Source organism: Piliocolobus tephrosceles, chromosome 12 (genome assembly GCF_002776525.5).
Source record: "Piliocolobus tephrosceles isolate RC106 chromosome 12, ASM277652v3, whole genome shotgun sequence".
NCBI lineage: Eukaryota > Metazoa > Chordata > Mammalia > Primates > Cercopithecidae > Piliocolobus > Piliocolobus tephrosceles.
The window spans coordinates 33955315-33977118 of record NC_045445.1 but is presented as its reverse complement, the minus strand read 5'-3'; the positions used below and the strand labels follow the sequence as shown (position 1 = coordinate 33977118).

Sequence of the window (21804 nt, the reverse complement as noted above, 5' to 3'; positions counted from 1 at the left end):
CTGCAGTGTTTAACATTCCAGAAACTTCAAATGTTAATCAAGACCACTCTGGTTTTTCTAGAAAGGTTGAAACTGTTATATCGGGCTCTTAAAGATAGACTGGGAATTTAACTATTATTTTAAAACATCCTTTACATAAAACTACCATTCAGGCTGGGTGTGGTGGCTCACGCCTGTAATCCCAGCACTTTGGGAGGCTGAGGCGGGCAGATCACGTGAGGTCAGGAGTTTGAGACAAGCCTGGCCAACATGGCGAAACCCTGTCTCTACTAAAAATACAAAAATTAGCCGGGTGGGGTGGTGTGCACCTGTAATCCCAGCTACTAAGGAGGCTGAGGCAGGAGAATTGCTTGAACTCATGAGGCAGAGGTTGCAGTGAGCCGAGATCATACCACTGCACTCTAGCCGGGGTGACAGAGCAAGACTTCATCTCAAAAAACCAAACAAACAGCTGGCCATGGTGGCTCACACCTGTAATGTCACCACTTCGGGAGGCCAAGGCAGGCGGATCATGAGGTCAGGAGGTCAAGACCAGCCTGGCCAACATAGTGAAATCCCGTCTCTACTAAAAATACAAAAATTAGCCGGGTGTGGTGTAGTCCTAGCTACTTGGGAGGCTGAGGCAGGAGAATTGCATGAACCTGGGAGGCAGAGGTTGCAGTGAGCCAAGACTGCGCCATTGCACTCCAGCCTGGGCAACAGAGTGAGACTCCGTTTCAAAAACAAACAAAAACCCCCACCATTCACTGATCAGAATAATTAATCAGAGCAATTAATATTTATTGATTTCATGGCTTTTAGTATTTATGTGCAAGAAATTTTACTTTTTTTGTATGACTTATTCTGGTTTTGTGGGCATGGGTTATAGTATTAACATTTGACTTGAAAGAAAAGGGGTTATTAGATTTATTCATTTAGCATTTACTGAGTACAGGATACCCACAGACTCTGCTAGGTCTCTGCTCTCAAGGAGTTAATGGTCTAGGAGAAGACACAAGAGGTGTTCCAAGTGGCTTAACTAGTAACGTGATCATTACTCGACACCCTTCCCTTGATGGGGAGGCCCCAAGGCATTTTGATAAATAGTTTTCTTAGCTGTGTTCTTTCAGGCTATCATGGCAGAAGGAAAACAGCATGCTCTATGTGTTGGAGTCATGAAGATGTCTGCAGAAGACATGTAAGTCTTACTTTAGGCCCCCTTAACTTTTGATATATGGGTAACCAACCCAGGAAGCATCAGAATTACAGGTGAAATTTGCTGTCATGTATACCACATTACACAAATATCCAAGCACAAAAAGCTTCATTTCTGATATTTCCTAACACTTAGGAAGCCAGTGAAACCTATTTTGTCTTCAGGATTGTAGTCCTTCTGAAGCACTGAAAAGAACCCATGTGCCAACACAGCTGTTTTATATGTGCGTATGTGGTACTTTAGGAATCTTATTTAATATAATTTAAATTGGGGGAGGAGGGAAGATGTTTTACTGCTATCTTCATTTTATTTTTATTTTTTTAAATTTTTTTGAGATGGAGTCTCACTCTGTTGCCCAGGCTGGAGTGTAGTGGAGTGATCTCAGCTCACTGCAACCTCTGCCTCCCGGGTTCAAGCAATTCTCCTGCCTCAGCTTTCCAAGTAGTTGGGATTATAGGCGTGCGCCATCATGCTGAGCTAATTTTTGTATTTTTAGTAGAGACGGGGTTTTACCATGTTGGCCAGGTCAGTCTCAAACTCCTGACCTCAAGTGATCTACCCACCTTGGCCTCCCAAAGTGCGGGATTACAGGTGTGAGCCACTGTGCCTGGTCATTACTGCTAGTTTTAAAAACAGTGATGTATCTCACCACCACACAGTATTTATCTTATATTCTGACCTGGTAGTACAAGAAATGTAGAATATTTAGAGAACTAGTAAAGATATATTACTAAAACATAGGCAGTATATTTAAAAACTCTAGAACCCATTTGATGACCAAATTAGTGGTATTAATTTTGTTTCAGGGTTAATGTAGCATTTTGATATTCCCCTAGTCTTGTGACATTGTTACTCTGGTTCTATAGACCCACTAGTTAGATCACTAAAATCACTTTTAGATATAAGCTGCCACAGAGTAATGTAGTTTAATATAAACAACAACGTAATTGTGATGGCAATAAGTTCTTTACTTGTGGCTTAATAATTAAAAAATAACAATATACTTTGAATTATATTTATCACAAGACTATAAAAATGCATAAAAGTATGTTTATGTGTTTTTTTCCCTTCTACAGTGAGAAAGTCAACAAAGGAATTGGCATTGAAAATATCCATTATTTAAATGATGGGCTGTGGCATATGAAGACATATAAATGAGCCTCAGAAGGAATGCACTTGGGCTAAATATGGATATTGTGCTGTATCTGTGTTTGTGTCTGTGTGTGACAGCATGAAGATAATGCCTGTGGTTATGCTGAATAAATTCACCAGATGCTAAAATTCTGTTAGCTTCAGAAATTATTTTAAGTTTTCTTAAACTCAAGTTAAAATTGGGTAGCAAACTTGGACATTAAAAGGTATCTGGTAAGTAACCAAACTCAGACAACTTAACGTCCTTTCTTAGGCTAATGATATAAGAGTGAAGAGCAGGACTTGGTCAATGGATTGCACTTTATGGTAGACCCCTAGAGAAACTGTCTAGTTAAATGGGGCTAGAAACTAGACTAGGAATTTTATTCTATTACTCCAGGCGACCCAGCAGTGCTCCTTCTCTTGTGTGTGTGTGTGTGTGTGTGTGTGTGTGTGTGTTTTGTTTGTTGATTTTTTTTTTTTTAACTTTTCAATGGAAAATTCTAAACATATTCAGAAGTCTGGAGAATAGTATAATGGACCTTTCCATATCCATCACCCAGTTTCAGTTTATGGTCAGTCTTATTTCATCTGTACCTCAATTATTTTTCCCCACCCCCCTCCCCAATTATTTTGAAGCAAATCCCAGACATCCTATCATTTCATCCATAACTACTTTATTCTTTTTTTTTTTTTTTGAAACAGGGTCTTGCTCTGTTGCCCAGGCTGGAGTGCAGTGGTGTGATCTTGGTTCACTGTGACCTCCACCTCCTGGGTTCAACCGATTCTTGTGCCTCAGCCTCCTGAGTAGCTGGGATTACAGGCATGTGCCACCATACCCAGCTAATTTTTGTATTTTTGGTAGAGATGGGGTTTCGCTATATTGGCCAGACTGGCCTTGAACTCCTGGCCTCAGGTGATCCACCTCCCCCCACCCCCAGCCTCCCAAAGTGTTGGAATTACAGGCGTGAGCCACCGTGCCCAGCTAATTTTTATATATTTTGTAGTTGGCCAGGCTGGTCTTGAACTCCTGGCCTCAAGTGATCCGCCTCCCTTCAGCCTCCCAAAGTGCTGGGATTATAGGCATGAGTCACCATGCCTGGCATCATAACTACTTTAGTATGTATCTTTAAAAATTAGAAAAACTCCACAATACCATTATCACACCTAAAAAGTTGAACTGTTTCTTAATATGATCAAATATCTAGACTGTTAATTCTCTTGTCTCTTAACTATTGGTTTGCTTGAAATAGGTACCACACAAGGTTCATACATTGCATTTGGTTGTTATTTATTGAAGTCTATTTAATTTATAAGTTTTCTTTTCTTTTCCCCCTTAAATTATTTAAGAAATCTAGTTGTTTTGTCTTTAAAGTTTCCACACATATTCTGGATTTTGTTGATTGTATCACCATGAAGTCATTAACTTGTTTGTATGCCTCCTGTGTATCCTGTAAACAAGTAAGATTGATCAGATTCAGGTTCAGTTTTTTTAGTGCCTTCTTTTGAGTAAAGTCATACCAAACAGATGCCCAGAACATCTGGATTTGGGTCCTCACTAGATTCCTCAAATAATGTATATCTTCTATAAGTGGAATATGAGGGACATGGACCTGCTTTAGTAAGAACAGTAATCTGTTTGGGGAGTTAAAAGAGCAGTTGTGGATTTATTTATTGATAAAGACCATTTTTCTTCCTGATAACCTTGCTGTTATTCTAGTGTCTTAGCCATCTTCATTTGGTTGTTTACCAATATATGACATGTGATTTTATTTTTCAGATGGATACAGACATATACAAGATTGTGGTGACCTGTGTTACAGTTAGAAGTTGGTGAGAAAGGTGAGGGTGGATAGCAAAAAGAGAGAGATCATTTGGCTGGCTGTTCCAGCTGGGTCTCCCAGGATGTAACATAGGTGGACATAGATCCAGGGTCTGACCCTCAGCTTGAGAAACCATTTCCCACTGATGAAACTTGTAAGACTTGGAGATTCCTCAGTTAGAATATAAATGTATTAATTCATAGTGATAGGTCCGCCTATGGTAAACAATTAGGAAACAGGAAGTTACTTGGTAAACATAGGTATGAGCAAAGGAAGATTGATAAATTGGGGTAATATTTCAGTTGTGCTGAGGTAAAACTTGGAGAATTTTTCCTGCTTCATCGTTAATTAGAATGCTTATCTCTGCCAAAATCTCATCTCTTTCCTAGCCCACAGAGGTGCCCTGATATTTTATTTCCTATATCCTTTCCAAGTTCCATGTAGTTTTCCTTTTGTTATGACAGTTTTATTCTGCAGCTTACCATATTATTTATTCCTGATCCATAAAAGTATAAATAGTCTCATCAGGAACTCATTAAGTCATCTCCCAGGGAGGTTTCTTCAACAGATAGTTTCATTTTTTGCTGACTTACTGGCTTCAAATTCAGATGTCTCCCTATTTGGGGGAGGAGGCACCCTATTTGAGGCCTGTAGCTCCTTATGTTCTTAAAAGGAATATACAAGTAATTTATGTCAAAATCAAACTTTGAACCTTTATTTTTGGTGCTAAGATAATGTTATTTGACCAAGATTGCCTATGGAGTATTAGCAATGAAAAACAAAGCACACATATACACACATTAGAAAAGTAAAAACTTTTAATAGCTTGGTTTTTGAAATAATTCATGTTTGTGTCTAACCACTGTTACAGTGGGTGTAAGGAACACTTTTTAAATATTCAACATCAACATCTGTGCTTGTTTTTCTACTGTGCTGAGGTACACTGTGTTGCCTTGGTGATATGGACTAAATATGTATGTTCTCTGCTTCCCTTGAGTCTGAGGCCTCTGCTCATCACTGTTAATCCGGGATGTCACTCTACCTGTGTGATCCTGGTCATTTTCTAAACATTAGGTCATGCATGAAAGGCAATTCAAAGAGATTAAACTAGCAGATATGTCAGCATCTTTAGATACCATGCTTAATGGAAACTTAGTTTACCCATATTCCTGAGAATAAGAATACAGGAATAGAGAGCCTGCTTCTCTCAGGCAGTGTGTCTTTCATTCATTTTTAGTTTCAAAATTAAGTTTGTGTCAAACCAACCTACAATCTAGCAACTTGTGTATTGAACTCACTTGTACTCAGACAAGATCAGTTCAGCTCAACAGGTATTTATTGAGTATCTACTAGATTCCAAGTGACGTGGCATGAAGATGAATAATACAGAAGTAGCCTTTGCCCTTAAGGAGCTTCCAATCTAGTGAGTAAAGAAAATTTACATTTTAAATAATCTGGGTAATGGTGACAGCCCAATACTAATATGTAAAGCCAGTAGGAATGTACTAATACTTTTCCAATTTTAGTCATCAAAAATTGTAAATTAGAAATGAACTAAATATAATATGCCATAGATTGTATCTAATGTGAGGGTAAAAAAAAATCCCAGATGTCCTGGAGTTGCTGTGATTCAGCATTCCAACTCAGATGATTGTCCTGTTGTCCAGTGACATAATGGCCTGATCAGTTCTCTTCCAGCAGACTGTCTGTTATGGTGGTTTGGTAGTGGTCTGTTGGGAAGCTGCATTTTTCCTTTTCTTTTTTTATGCTCTGGACCCCAAACAAAAACAGCTGGATTCATTCCATTGGTAGTCATGAACATTTCCAATTTGAGGGATTTTATATTCCCCAAACAGAAGGTTATATGGCATATATCAAATAATAATGATATCCAGCCAGGTTCCCCCTCTGTACACAAATCAGTAACTGAAGATACAGTATTTCTAAGTATAATACTTCAGAGGAAGAGATAAGAATTACAATTCACTAAATTCGTGGAAGTGTTTCATTATAATATTTCACTTATTAATAATGTAGCAATTATATATTAATAGAAATATGAATGTATGCCCAAGCAAAATGTGGTAAATATTTTAACTTTGTTTATCTAGGTTCCTTAATTTTGAGAATATAATTATCAAGGCTCTTCAGGAAACTCAAAATGATTCCAATTTCTATGGAGTATCCATTAAAACTGATATATAATGAAAGAAAAACAGTGAAAATGTATGCATCAGTTTCTAAGAAATCATACTTGTCATCGTAGAGACTGATGCATGTAAATTAAATGTATTATACTTTTTTATACTTGTATGTATTTTATACTTTGTATACTTTTATTACACTTTTTAAGGCAGGTAAAAGAATGAATAGATATTATCAACTATAACAACAAATTTGTTGAATATTGTGTTAAAACCAAGTAAAGGACCACAACTCCACCAGATCAGGAATGAATGAACAAAATTGAGGGCCAGTTTTTAAATCATTGTTGAGACTATTAGGTTCATTTGTCTGTTTAAAAGGCTCGCCTTAGGGGATATAATTTATGCATGTGGAAAAATACAGGAGATGATTCACTGGAATTTCTCTTAATAATACCATGTTCATTAAGAATAGGTCATTGGGAGGAAAAATAAATAAAAACATCCGAACTCATTAGTATAATTAATATTTGCCTCTTAGAATGAAAATTAACTCCAAATTTTAGCCTTGAACACTTTGAGAAATAAAAGATGAATTAGTGAAATAATTTCTCCTTAAAATCTTAGTTGTTACAGAGAATGACTTCTCACTATTAATGTCCAATTCTAATTAAATGGATTGTTTTAGAAATGTATTTGTGAAATATAGCAAACATAGCCAGTGATACTAACAGGTGAAAACTGATATTTCAAATGACTAAACAGAGTTGGATTAGAGGAAAGTAGGAAAAGGTGTGTAACTAACAGAAGCAGTTAACCAAAAATTGAGCTTCAGGCATCAGTCTTATGTGGAAGACTGTAAATCAACAGGCTAATATTCAAAATATGACAGACATCTTAATATCAACATATGCTAAATTGGTTTATCTTTAGGCAGAAACAGAAAGCAAAAAATCAAACTCATTAAACTCATACATTTTTTGTTGTTTTTAAGATGGAGTCTTGCTCCATTGCCCAGACTGTAGTGCAGTGGTGCGATCTTGGCTCACTACAACCTCTGCCTTCCGGGTTCAAGTGATTCTTCTGCCTCAGCCTCCCGAGTAGCTGGGATCCCAGGTGTGCGCCACCATACCCGGCTAATTTTTGTATTTTTAGTGGAGACAGGGTTTCACCATGTTGGCCAGGCTGGTCTTAAACTCCTGACCTCAGGTGATGCACCTGCCTTGGCCTCCCAAAGTGCTGGGATTACAGTTGTGAACCACCGTGCCCGGCCCAACTAATACATTTTTAAAATCCCATTTTAAAAGTAAAACCACAGTTTTCATATAACAAATTTTATTGCTCTTCATTTCATTCTCCAATTTTAAAATGCTTTACTTTCAGCTAATATGTGACTATAGGAGACTTCAAAGGCATAATCAATTACTCCCTTAAAGTTCATTGTAAGTGTTCTCAGAACTCTACCACCTAGAATTTAAAGACAGGAATATTTACTTTTTCTTTATAATTTTAATGTATTATAAGGCTCAATTGTCAATAACTATTAACTTCCATTTAATAATCTATGGTGAAATAGGTAATTTCTTCTTATTTTCACAAGCGTGTGAGTAAAAGACTGGGTTTTAAGCAATAAATCATTTGTTCTAACTAAGCACATGCTTGGAGAAAGTGCTATTTTTCCAAACATATGCCTTGAAAACAAGTAAAATTCAATTCCCTTTTTGGTTCACGGGAAGCCGTATTGGGGTGACTTCCAAGATTGGCCAACCTGTTATTATTCTTACCACCTCTTTCAAAAAGCGATGTTGTCTTTGTCCCCAAATTCTGGGGTTGTCTTATGCTGATGCATAATGAAGCCCTGAGGCTTGGAAACTTGTAAACCAATATGATGATTTAATGATGAAACTGCATGTTAGTTTGACACTGTCTATTAATATTAAGTCCTTGAGTGAGCTTAAATTTGAGACCCTTGTAAAAGCAGCATATCGTTCCAGTTTTGCTTCCTTATCAGTGGAGCTTGAGATGTCTGTTCCTGCTGACTGATGTTTTAACACATTTTGAGTTTCTCAAGATCTGAAAGATTTTGTATGCACATCTTAGTCTGGATACTGTTTTCATTAGTTCTAATGCTGCTGCATGCAAATTTTGTTTAAAACCAAAATTGACTCTTCACATCTGGACTAGATTGGACGTGGTGAGGAGGCTGGAAGGAAAGTCCTTTTTGCTCTGTAGGCCCTGGACAGCTTTCTTAGAGAACTGACTTATCCAGGATTAAGAAAAAGTTTTCTTTTGCGTGACTAAATTATTTCTACAGTTTGCTTGTGTAAGCATTTTAGATTTAAGTAAGTTCAACTTGAAATATATTTGAATACAAAGTAGAAACAGCTTCATTTAATGGGATAATAGCAATCTCTAACCCATCAAATTAATATCTACTAAATAGCTTCCAAAAAGCACTGACGGGAAAATATTTTTCACTAGCATGGCTTTATTCAGTTTCAAAAATAGTAGGGGCTAAAATGTTCGGACATTTATCCTGCATTTATTTTGTGTTTCACAAGGTTAAAATTTTATATTTTGTAAAGTGTCTGAAGAGGAGTCCACAAAGTGTTTCTGCTTTGTTGCTCCTGAATGCAAAGGTCTGAGAGAAGGCACATGGCCTCAATAGCTTCTGGGTGTTGTCAAACCCAATCCTCTCAAGTACCAAATGCCCAGATACATTTATTGGGATGCAGGAATCTCACTTAAGCAGTGGTTTTTGCTGATATAAAGACAGATATCTTGATTAAAGTGTAGGGAGATAGAAACCATAACAATTTGGGCAATTTTGGCTCTAATGTCTAATTTGTTGTGAAAGGGGAAGATGTTCTAAGCTAATGTTCTTAAAAGTAACTTATGAATTTCTTAAAAATAGTTTTTAAAAGGCTGTTTCAGGAAAAGCTGTTTTATTGCATGGCACAGATTAAATGTACAGATGTTATCTTAAAACAATGAAAGAGTTCCCCTAATTTGAATATTCAATACCAGCTGTTATTCACATCAATATTTTAATATTTTACCATCAAGATATTTAATACAAAGGATTGATACATATTTAACTATTTAGAATGCTAAAGTTGTCCAGATGAGTAAGAGGGAAGGAGAAATAACATTCCCCAAGTACCTACCATGTGCACAAGCTCTACTTATATATCTTGCTTAATCTTAGCAATGATTCCATGAGGTAGATTTTAATTCTCATTTTACAAACGAAGAAACTAAGGCTCAGAGAGGTCATACAACTTCAGAAAAGTTGTATGACCTCTCTGAGGTAATAAATGGCAGAACTGGAATTTGAACCTAAGTCTGCTTGTCTGCAAATCCTGTGTTTTGCAGGAAACTCCCCTTGTATTTCATAAAATGTTAAATCTTGGCCCAAATTCAAATCACCATCTTTATGGGTTACTGGACAGAGGTATAAGATGGCAAGGCTGTGTTCCACAATGGGAAAATATGGGTAGGATTTGAATGAGGTAAGAGTGGGATGCTTGCACAGTATCATATTTGTGCGGCTGGAGTAATGTTTTTCTGTTTCCCTCTTAAACAGCAAAGTAGAGTAGGAGAATCTTGAAATTGAACTCAGTCCTGAGGTCTGCTTTTCCTATTATTAGTCATTTTCAAGCCAGGTGATTTGTGACCATTTAAATGTTATGCTATTTCAAAGTCTTTTCTACATCTTTAGAAAAGGACATGAGGGAGGGTTAGTTAAGTGGGGCAATGAGAATGTAGAGTGTAATGTGTAAAAGCAGGACTAGCAGTTGCTTTGAAGATATCTGGGAAAGCCCGGGTGCAGTGGTTCACGCCTGTAATCCCAGTACTTTGGGAGGCCAAGGTGGGTGGATCATGAGGTCAGGAGTTCAATACCAGCCTGACCAACATGGTGAAACCCCATCTCTACTAAAAACACAAAAAATTAGCCAGGCATGGTGGTGGGCACCTGTAGTCCCAGCTACTCAGGAGACTGAGGCAGGAGAGTGGCATGAACCCGGGAGGCGGAGCTTGCAGTGAGCTGAGATCACACCACTGCACTCCAGCCTGGGCAACAGAGCAAGACTCTGTCGCAAAAAAAAAAAAAAAAAAATTAGCTGGGCATGGTGGCACACACCTGTAATCCCAGCACTTTGGGAGGCCAAGGCAGGTGGATCACGAGGTCAGAAGATCAAGAACTCCCTGGTCAACAGGGTGAAACCCCGTCTCTACTAAAAATACAAAAAAAAAAAAAAAAAAAAATTTTAGCCGGGTGTGGTGGCATGTGCTTGTAATCCCAGCTATGTGGGAGGCTGAGGGAGGAGAATCACTTGAACCCAGGAGGCAGAGGTTGCAGTGAGCTGAGATCGTGCCACTGCACTCCAGCCTGGGCGACAGAGCAAGACTCCGTCTAAAAAAAAAAAACAAAAAGAAAAAGATATTAAAATTAATGACAGGAAGAGTTTGGGTTCAGTTATAATTTAAGGGAAAAAACATTAAGGGGCCTAATCTATATATTGCTCCAGATCCAATGATTTAATTTTGAGAAGAAAAATCCAGTGATTGAACTCATGCAAGGAGATGGCCTGGGGCTTGCTGTAAGTCAGGCTGCAGTTTGCATTGCATTAAAGAAAATCAAAAAAATAAACTTTTAGAAGAAACTAAGTTTTCGCCCATTCACATTTAGCCCTTGGGGTCTCATACTTCTGGACTTGCTTAGACCTATGCTATCTAATATGGTAGTCACTGCCCATGCATATGTGGCTACTGAATACTTGAAATGTGACTAGTCTGAATTAAGATGTGCTTAACTGTAAAATACACCCTGGATTTCAAAGACTTTATAAATAATGTAAACTATTCTTTCCTGTTGGTTACATGTTGAAATGATAATATTTTGGATATATTTGGGTTAAATAAACTATATTACTAAAAGTAGTTTCACCTGTGTCTTTACTTTTTAAATGTGACTATTAGAAAATGTGAAATTAAAGGCTGGGCGCGGTGGCTCACGCCTGTAATCCCAGCACTTTGGGAGGCCAAGGCAGGCGGATCACGAGGTCAGGAGTTTGAGACCATCCTGGCTAACATGGTGAAACCCCATCTCCATTAAAAATAGAAAAAAAATTAGCCGGGCGTGGTGGCCGGTGCCTGTAGTCCCAGCTACTCAGGAGGCTGAGGCAGGAGAATGGCGTGAACCCGGGAGGCGGAGCTTGCAGTGAACCGAGATCACGCCACTGCACTCCAGCCAGGGCGACACAGACTGTCTCAAAAAAAAAAGAAAAAAGAAAATGTGAAATTACATATGGCTCATGTTTTATCTGTTGGACGGCAATGGGTTGGAGAATAGGCAGTATTCCCTGAAGCTTCACACTAGAGGCAAGTGCTTTAAAGTGGTTCAGTATGAAAAAGATGATCGGTGCCAGCATTCAGTCTTCCATCAAGCCAGGAAGTTTTTCCCTCTTCCCCTCAGATGGTACAGGGGTGGTATTTTGACTATTGGAATATTTCTATTAATTCAACACTTTGGGAAACTAGGTGGATGTCTCTATCATTCACTCACTAGATCAAAGCATTTTTTTTTTTTCTAATGGAAGTCTGTCACTCTTTAAAGGCAGTTACCCTCCTATTTCTCTCTCTAAAACCTGAGTCTTATTTTTAAGTCCTGCTCTTTCTGCTAGGGTTTTTGCCAAATTTCCAAAGCAATGGCATAACTAATGTGGCTATTCTTGCATGTAATCAGTAGAAACCTAAAGAAATGGGAACTATGTGGGTTAGAAGAAATAGCATTTATCAGGCAGGGCGCAGTGGCTCATGCCTGTAATCCCAGCACTTTGGGAGGCCAAGGCAGGTGGATTACTTGAGGTCAGGAGTTTGAGACCAGCCTGGCCAGCATGGTGAACCCCCGTCTCTACTAAAAATACAAAAATTAGCCGAGTGTGGTGGTGCATGCCTGTAATCCCAGCTATTTGGGAGGCTGAGGCAGGAGAAATGCTTGAACCCAGGAGGCAGAGGTTGCAAGGTTGCAGTGAGCCAAGACCGTGCCTGCACTCCAGCCTGGGAAAACAAACAAACAAACAAAAAACTATCAAATCTAGGGCTGACCACTATATTCTAATACTACATTACTAAATTACAGTTTGTCTTACTGCTCATGCAAAGCTTATGTGAAATGATTATTTGACTATGATGAATTATGAGTTTGGGTTCCTTTTGCTTTCCACAAAGTACCAGGCCTACTGCCTTCTATTGACCTCATAGACACCCAATATACACAAAGAAAATTATAGTGTATGGATGCCACACTAGTAAAGCTGGATTTTTTTTTTATTATGGTAGAGACCCTAGAGATACACCATTTCATCATTTTATACTTTCCAAACAAGTCATTTTCCCATTACCCTTTAAATGCTTTATAGTATTTTATTTTTGGTGATATTAGAATTATTGAGTAATTTTTTGTAATTTTTTTCAAACTTGTAAAAACTATCAAGTATAGTTATTTTTAAAATTTGGGGCAATATTTTTTTGGGGGGGAGTTGATAAACATGGCTGAATGTCTTTGTATGCCAAAAGAAAGCTAACTTCTATAAACATATGCTTCTCACATAACCACTCAGTTAAGTACTGAGTGCATCAAAGTCAGCCCATACCAAAAGGAACACTATATATATATACATTTTTTTTTGTTTTGAGATGGAGTCTCGCTCTTGTCCCCCAGGCTGCAGTGCAATGGCATGATTTTGGCTCACTGCAAGCTCCACCTCCCAGGTTCAAGCAATTCTTCTGCCTCAGCCTCACGAGTAGCTGGGATTATAGGTGCCCGCCATCACGCCCAGCTAATTTTTCTATTTTTAGTAGAGACAGGGTTTCACCATGTTGGCCAGGCTGGTCTTGAATTTCTGACCTCAGGTGATCCACCAGCCTCAGCTTCCCAAAGTGCTGGGATTACAGGCGTGAGCCACCATGCCCAGCCAGAACACAATATTCTTAACAAATGAAAGGGAAATTAGTGGCACATCATCAACAGACTCTATTTTCAGCAACTTTTCTATTACAGGTGTGCCCTGCTTTAAGAACATCCAATAACTGAGTTTGTTTAAATGCATTATAGAAAAATCTGAGCATTATTAATCAGATTTGATACACAAGCAACCTTTTAGCTTACTCCCCCACCAGCCCACTGCCCCCAGAAAATAGCCAAGGGGTCTAAATCTATATTTTGCTCCAGATCCAATGTTTTACTTTTGAAAAGGAAGATCCAGTGATTTAACTCACATAAGGCAATGGTCTGGGGCCTGCTAAAAGTCATGCTGTGGTTTCCATTGCATTTGAGACAACCAGACAAACAAATACAACTTTTAGAAGAAATTTCACGTTTTCTCTTATTCACATCTCAGTCAGGAGTGGGATCTTACACTTAGAATTGCTTAGACCTGTGCTGTCCAATATGACAGCCACTAGCCATATGTAGAGTATATTCACAATCCCGATCAATTTCCATCAGACCTCCATTCTTTCCAATTCTCTCCTCATCATGAATGGGGTTAAGGTTATTGTTTTTGGTTACTGATTATATTATTTTTCTACGTAAAGCTAACAGACGTATATGGTGATCAAATCTGTAACACAACCTCAGTAGTACTATTTTCTGTTATTGATTCAGATTTTATCTACAAGACTGGCTGCAAGTAAGTTCAGAGAGACAGCATATTATTTGAGACACCTAACATTTCGTTAAAAAAATACTTCTGTATTGGCTGGGCGCAGTGGCTCACGCCTGTAATCCCAGCACTTTGGGAGGCTGAGGTGGGTGGATCACCTGAGGTCAGGAGTTCGACACCAGCCTGATCAACATGGAGAAACCCCGTCTTTACTAAAAATACAAAATTAGCCGGGCGTGGTGGCACATGCCTGTAATCCCAGCTACTCGTGAGGCTGAGGCAGGAGAATAGCTTGAACCCGGGAGGCAGAGGTTGCAGTGAGCAGAGATCGCGCCATTGCACTCCAACCTGGGCAACAAGAGCAAAACTCCGTCTCAAAAACCAACCAACCAACCAAACAAACAAACAAAAAAACCACTCATGTATAAAGATACAATCAAGAGCATCAATTTAGTTTAAAAGGCAATGTTATCTTAGTACTCATTAGCAAAACAAATAATGTAATGCATTCTGACATGTTTATTATGATACTCTGATATACGAATGTAAGTGAAGATGATAAATGCAATAGAAAAATTTTAAATATACTGGTGCTGGGGAAAAGATGACACATAAGCTGTGTCACACACTGAGAGATACTGTTTATTACTATACTCACACTGAACATGATTTGATTGAAGTAACTGCATCTGAGACCACATATTACGGGGCTTCATAAAGGGGTTTTGTTATTCTTCAAAACTAATAACGTTTCATCTTAACCAAAACCCTCAATGAGAAAAATCAGAAATAAAGCAAAGTTTTACACACTACGCTGAGGATCAATAACTTCAAGCCCAAGGCCTTCTTAAGGAAATTTTCTTTCTGATTTGCTAAAGCTGTGGGAGACCATTACCATCATGAGGCCAGTTACACGAAATATTGATCTCTAAAATGTCATGCTCTAACACTCTATGGGGACTTACAGCATGTGCTGGCCAGATTATAGAAGAAGTCAGCTCTAAGCATTTCACACATTTATCAGTACAGGAGCTATTGCATCTACCACTAGATTAAGTTTCTGAGTAGCCATTGAAATTTGGGAAAAGGTATGATAACGCAAAGTAGATAGGTTAGGACCTCCACACTGAAAACAGATATGGTACAGCCGTGAATATGGGAAAAATCCCTAAACTTGAACAAGGAAACAAAATCAGAACAGGATGGGCACAGAGGCTTATGCCTGTAATCTCAGAACTTTGGGAGGCCAAGGTGGGTAGATCACCTGAGGTCAGAGTTTGAGACCAGCCTGGCCAACATGGCAAAATCCCATCTCTACTAAAAATACAAAAAATTAGCTGGGCGTGGTGGTGGGCACCTGTAATCCCAGCTACTTGGAAGGCTAAGGCAGGAGAACTGCTTGAAACCAGGAGGCAGAGGTTACAATGAGCCGAGATTGTGCCACTGCACTCCAGTCTGGGCGACAGAACAAGACTCTGTGCCAAAAAAACAAAACAAAACAAAACAAAATACAGAACAGATTCAACTCAGGTAAGTGAAATTGCCAGATGGCCAAAACAAGTTCAAATTTCCACAGAACTCACTGACCCAGCAGGAGCACATCTTTATCCAAATTGCAGCTGGGAGCTTGATTAACTGAGAAACAACACAATTAAATGACATGACATTCTTCATAGGCACCAATCCAATGTCAGTATCTGCATGCTGAAGTACAGACAGTTACACTGAAATTGCGTATGCTCTGAGGAATGACACTAAATTAGCTTCCAGGAAAATTACTCAATTTTGTAAGTAATTTTCAGTTTTTTTTCTTAGGGATATTTTTCAACTTTCATTTTAATTTTCTTTAGTTGCTTAGTTGTATATTTTGAGAAGGCAAATCCATTGGCACTTGGGGAGGCTTAGAACATAAATCAGTATTAGAAGTAAAGGGAACACACAGCTAAAAGTTTTACTTTAATCACAAATTCACAACTAGAGATATCATTTGCATATCTTAGAATGCTAAAGACCTGTTAAATTTTTTTAACCAATCAGCAAAAATATGTGCCACAGATTTCTAATATTCATAATTTAGAATTTATCACATGAATATAATATTTATACTTTATTTGCAAAATTATTATTCTTAAAACACTTCTTTCCAACACATTTACAATGTTCATGTGCTTTAAAGAAAAAAACCACCCTCATTTAAAAATGTACTACTAACTTTAATGTGTGGTTATACCAGTGCCACCAAATTAGAAAAGAAAAAGAAACATACAGCTGTATTGGATATGTAGTTACTACTACAAATAATGACAACACATGTCTTATACACTGATCATATTATGCTTTTCTACCACTTCTCAGTCATTGTCAGAACCATTTGGAGGTAAGAAAACCAATGCATCATTGAAAATATGCCCAAATGCCCTAAGACGGTATACCCCATACATCATCACATGCATCTGATTTGGAGTCAGTCCATTAAAAGTAACAGCCATATCTGAACAACAGCCTTCTACTACCTGGTTGGGGTGGTAAGTCATTGCCTCTTTAATAGAAAGCCCAACAGATTTGGTATTAAATACATCTTTTCCATCAGCATCTTCTGCATTTTCAGCAAACACTCCAGCATATTTCAGGCAAACTGCTAGCTGTTTATCTTCGGATATCTTCCAAATCATCCCTCCCTGTTCAGGACACTTTTCAGGGATATTGAGAAGGCTGTTAAGTCTTTTCATTGATTCTATACTTAAGACAATTCCTCCTTCCATACCCACATATTCAAGGTCTCCAGATTTTATAGTGTGGCCTAGATAGAAAGGCTGTGATGGATCCTTTTTTAACAAAAAATACTTCAGGTTTTCAATGATAGCAAACGTAGTGGGGCGTGCAAGGAAGAACCAGTTGTATTGGTCTCTATACTTATCAAAAGCATATTTGTAAGCTTTTCTCATCATTAACCACATGTCATTTGTGTCCATATTAATTGACTCAAACACTTTAACATTTTCAGAACTGAAGAACTCTGCTTTGTCACAGTGTTTGGTCCAAGTCTCCTTTACTGCAGCCCAAAGACTCACATCTTTGGGTTTTACAAGGATAATACAGTATACTCGAAAGCTCTTACTGAGCTCCATGCGCTCATCCTCTGAAATTTTCAAGATATCTTCTTTGTTAGGAGCTTGTAGGTGATGATGCTCATGGTGGTGCATTCTATTTCCATGACCAATCCTAATGTGTCCTAGCATAGTGATCAAAGCACAGAAAATGCTTCCAAGCATCACACCCTTTAAAAAGGAGCTGCTTTCAGAAAGCATTTTTCCTATAAAGAAGAAAAAGACTCTTAAAATACTTAATAGAAAACGATTTTTTTAAAGGTTCCCAAGCTTGAAATCAAGTTAGTTGCATATAGTACAAAGGACTCTCAAAATCTTTAGCTTCCAATGGAATCTGATTACTGTTTGGTATAAACTGGAACTTTGCAACAACTCCTCTATGGAGAATTTGTTTTGCACTTCATCTATGGGGATTTAATAAACCCTTGAAAGCAGTGTTACAGAGGTTATCCATCCACCATTCTCTTTAAAGAATTTCACATCACAAGCTTGCATTATTTAAATACCTCTAAAAATATAATGGATTTTTATACCAAAACCTTGGATTGAATAGATAAAACCACCTATAAATGGCAAATCACCAATGGTATTGTGCTGACATTTCTGTTCTCAACATAGTGCTTTCTTTAACTGATGGCTGCTGTCCTTAAGTGTTTTGAGTAAATCTAAACCGAGTTTCTTGAGAATAACATCATATATGTTAATATTTACCCGTTTGTTCCTAAAACTAAATGGTTTCCAATACAGTATCCCAACTATTGATGTAATAGAAGCCCATAATAAAAAGTTACATTTTTTGGATGAAAAAGGAATATTGATAGACATATCTGGGGCCTATTAATAAACATTTTTATTTCCTCAAAACGAATTTTCTTCTTCTTTGGGGAAGTAAAAACGGAAAACTTTACACTTTTATTTCAATTAGAAATTAAGAGCCGGGTGCAATGGCTCATGGCTGTTATCTCAGCACTTTGGGAGGCTGAGGTGGGTGGATCCCTTGAGCTCAGGAGTTCGAGACCAGCCTGGGCAACATGGTGAAACCTTCTCTCCACCCAAAATACAAAAAATTAGCCAGACGTGGTGGTGGGTGCCTGTAATCCCAGTTACTCGGGAGGCTGAGGCACAAGAATCTCTTGAACTTGGGAGGCGGAGGCTGCAGTGAGCTGTGATCTCACCACGGCACTCTAGCCAGGGCATCACAGTGAGACTCTGTCTCAGAAAAAGTAAATAAATAAAAGAAATTAAAAGCTGATATTAAATACACTTGTTCAAAAAAAATTGTATGTTAACCATTTATTCTAGTAAAGGCTGAATTTTCCAATCTTCCTTCCATCTTCAGAAAAAAGCGATCTATTGAGCTACTTGGATTTCCCCATTTTCTCTTATGGTTGAAAGGAGCCTTAGAAAGCTACCCAATGTCAGTCACTTCTCTCATTTTACAGAGAGGAAATGGAAGTCCACAGAGGTTAAGTAACTGATTCAGTCACACAGTTAGACAGTGGTAGAAGTGGATTAGAAACCACATTTCTCGAATCAGTTTAATGTTTTTTTTCCATTACAGAATAATTGCCATAGTGCTTCTACCACATTAGAGTTTGATAAATGGGTCACTGAATATCCTTGTTTTCATACAAATGGAAAAAAAGTGGGATCTGTTGACCATAACTGATGTTTTGCACCCAAAAGCACCATATTGTTACAAGGAAACCACTCCTATGGTTTTCTTCTAGAGGAAATGGAATTTTGACTTTACCAGAAAGACAAGGTGTGGAATAGCTTGGCAGATGTAATTTCTGAGTGGTGGGTGGCGCAAGAGGCAGGAAGGCTTTCCTCTGTCACTCACAGAACTTGGTCAATAAACACAGTTCTAAGAAGAGAAGTGACAGAAAACAAGCGCTGCATAATATTAGAATTGTCCGCTGTGCACGGTGGCTCACGCCTGTAATACCAATACTTTGGGAGGCCGAGGCGGGTGGATCACCTGAGGTCAGGAGTTCAAGACCAGCTTGGCTAACATGGTGAGACCCTGTCTCTACTAAAAATACAAAAATTAGCCGGGCATGGTGACATACGACTATAATCCCAGCTACTCAGGAGGCTGAATCGCTTGAACCTGGGAGATGGAGGTTGCAGTAAGCCAAGATCGCGCCACAGCACTCCAGCCTGGGCGACAAAAGCCCGACTCTGTCTCAAAACAAACAAACAAAAAAATTGTCAGGTGCACCCTAAAATTAATTTATATGGGATTTTTGTATTTCATGTCACGCAGTTTTCATTATTTCTGGCCAATACATAATTCACACGTTTCTTTGCTCAATTATGTCATATGTGTCAGAATTCTTCCTGATGGCGATCCTACTCCTGGCTGCAAAAATAGTGATCAAAACTCAGTAAGTCTGCACATTTTAAACACAATAATTTGCAAAAATTATTCTAAGGAGATTTTTTCCCCATCAGAGAGGCAAAAAATGTAACAGTAGGGATGCATATGATAGGATACTTTGTGCAGAAGGAAATTTAAAACTGCACACGAGCACAAATGAAACAGAAATTACCCCAATGGTTTTTAGAGGAACCTTTTTGGGTGAAGGTAGTTGAAGTGAAGTACGGAAAAGGAAGACGAAATAGGGAAGAAAAGTGAGAGGAAGGACATGATAACCTAGAGATCCCTCTGAAGGACCAAGAGAGCGCCCCCAGGAAGAAGGCTCTCGGTCTCCTGTGTTGACAAGCCTCCCGCTGCACCTGCCCAAGCATCCCGCGTGGAGCATGCTGGGAGAGGGCTGGGGCCCAGGCCTCCCCCAAGAGACGGAGGGGAGTCAGGGTGCGCTTGGGGTGGGGGTCAAGGCCCCGCCACTCACCCGCGTCTAGAACGGCTTGGGGGTAGGAAAGCGCAGCCGCACACGGGTTTCCCCTCACGTTGGCGCGCCACTCGGTTACGCTCCTGGCCGGGATGTTCTAGCCGCAGGCAGTGTCCTCTCGTTGGTCTCGCTAAAGGTGGGGAGGGCCAGGAAACGGGCGCCGCGAAGGCGGGGGTAGTGAGGCGGGGCAAAGGAGCCCGCGGCTGGGCGGAGCCGTCCGTTTGCCCGCCCGCTCAGGCGTCGGAAGGGCCGGCGCGCACGCTGCGCGCACATTGCGCGCACACTGCGTGCCCTTTCTCCCCGCCCCCTGCCGAGTTCAGAGACGTGCTTTAGGCCTACGTGACCCGTACGCTCCCTTTTACCCAACGGGACGCCCAGAGAGGAGGCCGTGCGTACGACTCGCTGACACCTCCTACTTCACCTTCCTGGCATGGAAATTGCGAGAGCGAGAGATTCTTGCTCCCGGTGTCGCTTGTTATCAGACCTCTTGATGGTTTCTCTGATGTACCCCTGCGTCCTTGAACCCTCATATTGCCCACCCCCCTAGTACTCCTGGGCTGAGACCAAAACGCAGGCCACTGAAATAGTCATGCAATTATGGCATCAAGGGTTTCTCATGATTATTGGAATGAGATCTGAAGCCCCACTGCCTGGAATCCAATCCTGTCTTCACCACACCTTTTGATATCCTGGGAAAGTTACTTCACCTCGCTGTGCCTCAGTTCCCTCATTTGTAAAGTACAGGAAATGTCACAGTACTGCCTATTTTCATAGAAAATTAGATGAGATAGTGCATATGACTCCGTTAGCAAAATTTCAGGCCTAGAGTAAGCGTTTACTAAAAAGTAGTGGCCGTTAGTATTCACCCCAGTATTCCTAGTACTTAACCACAGTGCCAGCACGCAGTGGACAGTAAATATTAGTGGAATTAATGAATAGTAGAACTACAGCTGAGGAACCAGGCCTAAAAAGGATAAGGAAATTTCAAAAGGCCACACAGCAAGTTAATGGCAGAGGTGGGACTGGAATCCAGGACTCTTTTTTTTTTTTTTTTTTTGAGGCGGAGTTTCGCTCTTGTTACCCAGGTTGGAGTGCAATAGCGCGATCTTGGCTCAGTGCAACCTCTGCCTCCCGGGTTCAAGCGATTCTTCCACCTCAGCCTCCTTAGTAGCTGAGATTACAGGAGCCCGCCACCACGCCTGGCTAATTTTTGTATTATTAGTAGAGACAGGGTTGGCCAGGCTGGTCTTGAATTCCTGACCTCAGGTGATCCACCCGCCTCTGCCTCCCAAAGTGCTGGGATTACAGCCGTGAGCCACTGCACCTGGCCCTCAGGTCTTCTAATTAGGAGTGCAGAGCTCTCTTTCCACTAAATATTTGATGTGATGTGTCTTTTTTTTTTTTGAGACCAAGCTTCACTCTTTTTGCCCAGGCTGGAGTGCAATGGCGGGATCTCGGTTCACTGCAGCCTCCGTCTCCCGGTTTCAAGTGATTCTCCTGCCTCAGCCTCCTGAGTGGCTAGGATTACAGGCATGCGGCCTATGTCCAGTTAATTTTTTTTGTTTTTAGTAGAGACGGGGTTTCGCCATGTTGGCCAGGCTGGTCTCGAACTCCTGACCTCAGGTGTTCCACCTGCCTCGGCCTTCCACAGTGCTGGGATTACAGGTGTGAGCCACCGATCTGTCTTTTAAAATTCATTTTTGGCCAGGTGCAGTGGTTCACGCCTATAATCCCAACACTTTGGGAGGCCGAGATGGGTGGATCACCTGAGATCAGGAGATCGAGACCAGCCTGGCCAACCCCGTCTGTACTAATAATACATAAATTAGTCGGGCGTGGTGGTGCACGCTTGTAATCCCAGCTACTCCGGAGGCTG

At 39.8% G+C, this 21804-nt stretch overlaps 2 protein-coding genes across 2 annotated transcripts in view; one reads left to right on the top strand and one right to left on the bottom strand.

Annotated features, from left to right (window-relative positions):
- Nucleotides 1–11156, top strand: part of MCTS1 (MCTS1 re-initiation and release factor) — an 18985-nt gene extending 7829 nt beyond the window's left edge. Inside the window, exons 5-6 of the mRNA XM_023202161.3 lie at nt 1110–1177; nt 2272–11156. Of these exons, the coding sequence (XP_023057929.1) occupies nt 1110–1177; nt 2272–2353 (150 nt within the window). The 3' untranslated portion in view covers nt 2354–11156. The remainder of the gene's footprint in view (nt 1–1109; nt 1178–2271) is intronic.
- A 4625-nt stretch (nt 11157–15781) lies between these two features.
- On the bottom strand, nt 15782–20161 carry C1GALT1C1 (C1GALT1 specific chaperone 1). Its single transcript, XM_023202160.1, has 2 exons — nt 19929–20161; nt 15782–17276 (listed from the first exon to the last, which is right to left on the bottom strand). Exon 2 carries the CDS (start codon nt 17269–17271, stop codon nt 16315–16317), a length of 957 nt encoding a protein of 318 aa, XP_023057928.1. The 5' UTR covers nt 17272–17276; nt 19929–20161; the 3' UTR covers nt 15782–16314.
- Nucleotides 20162–21804: the final 1643 nt, after the last annotated feature.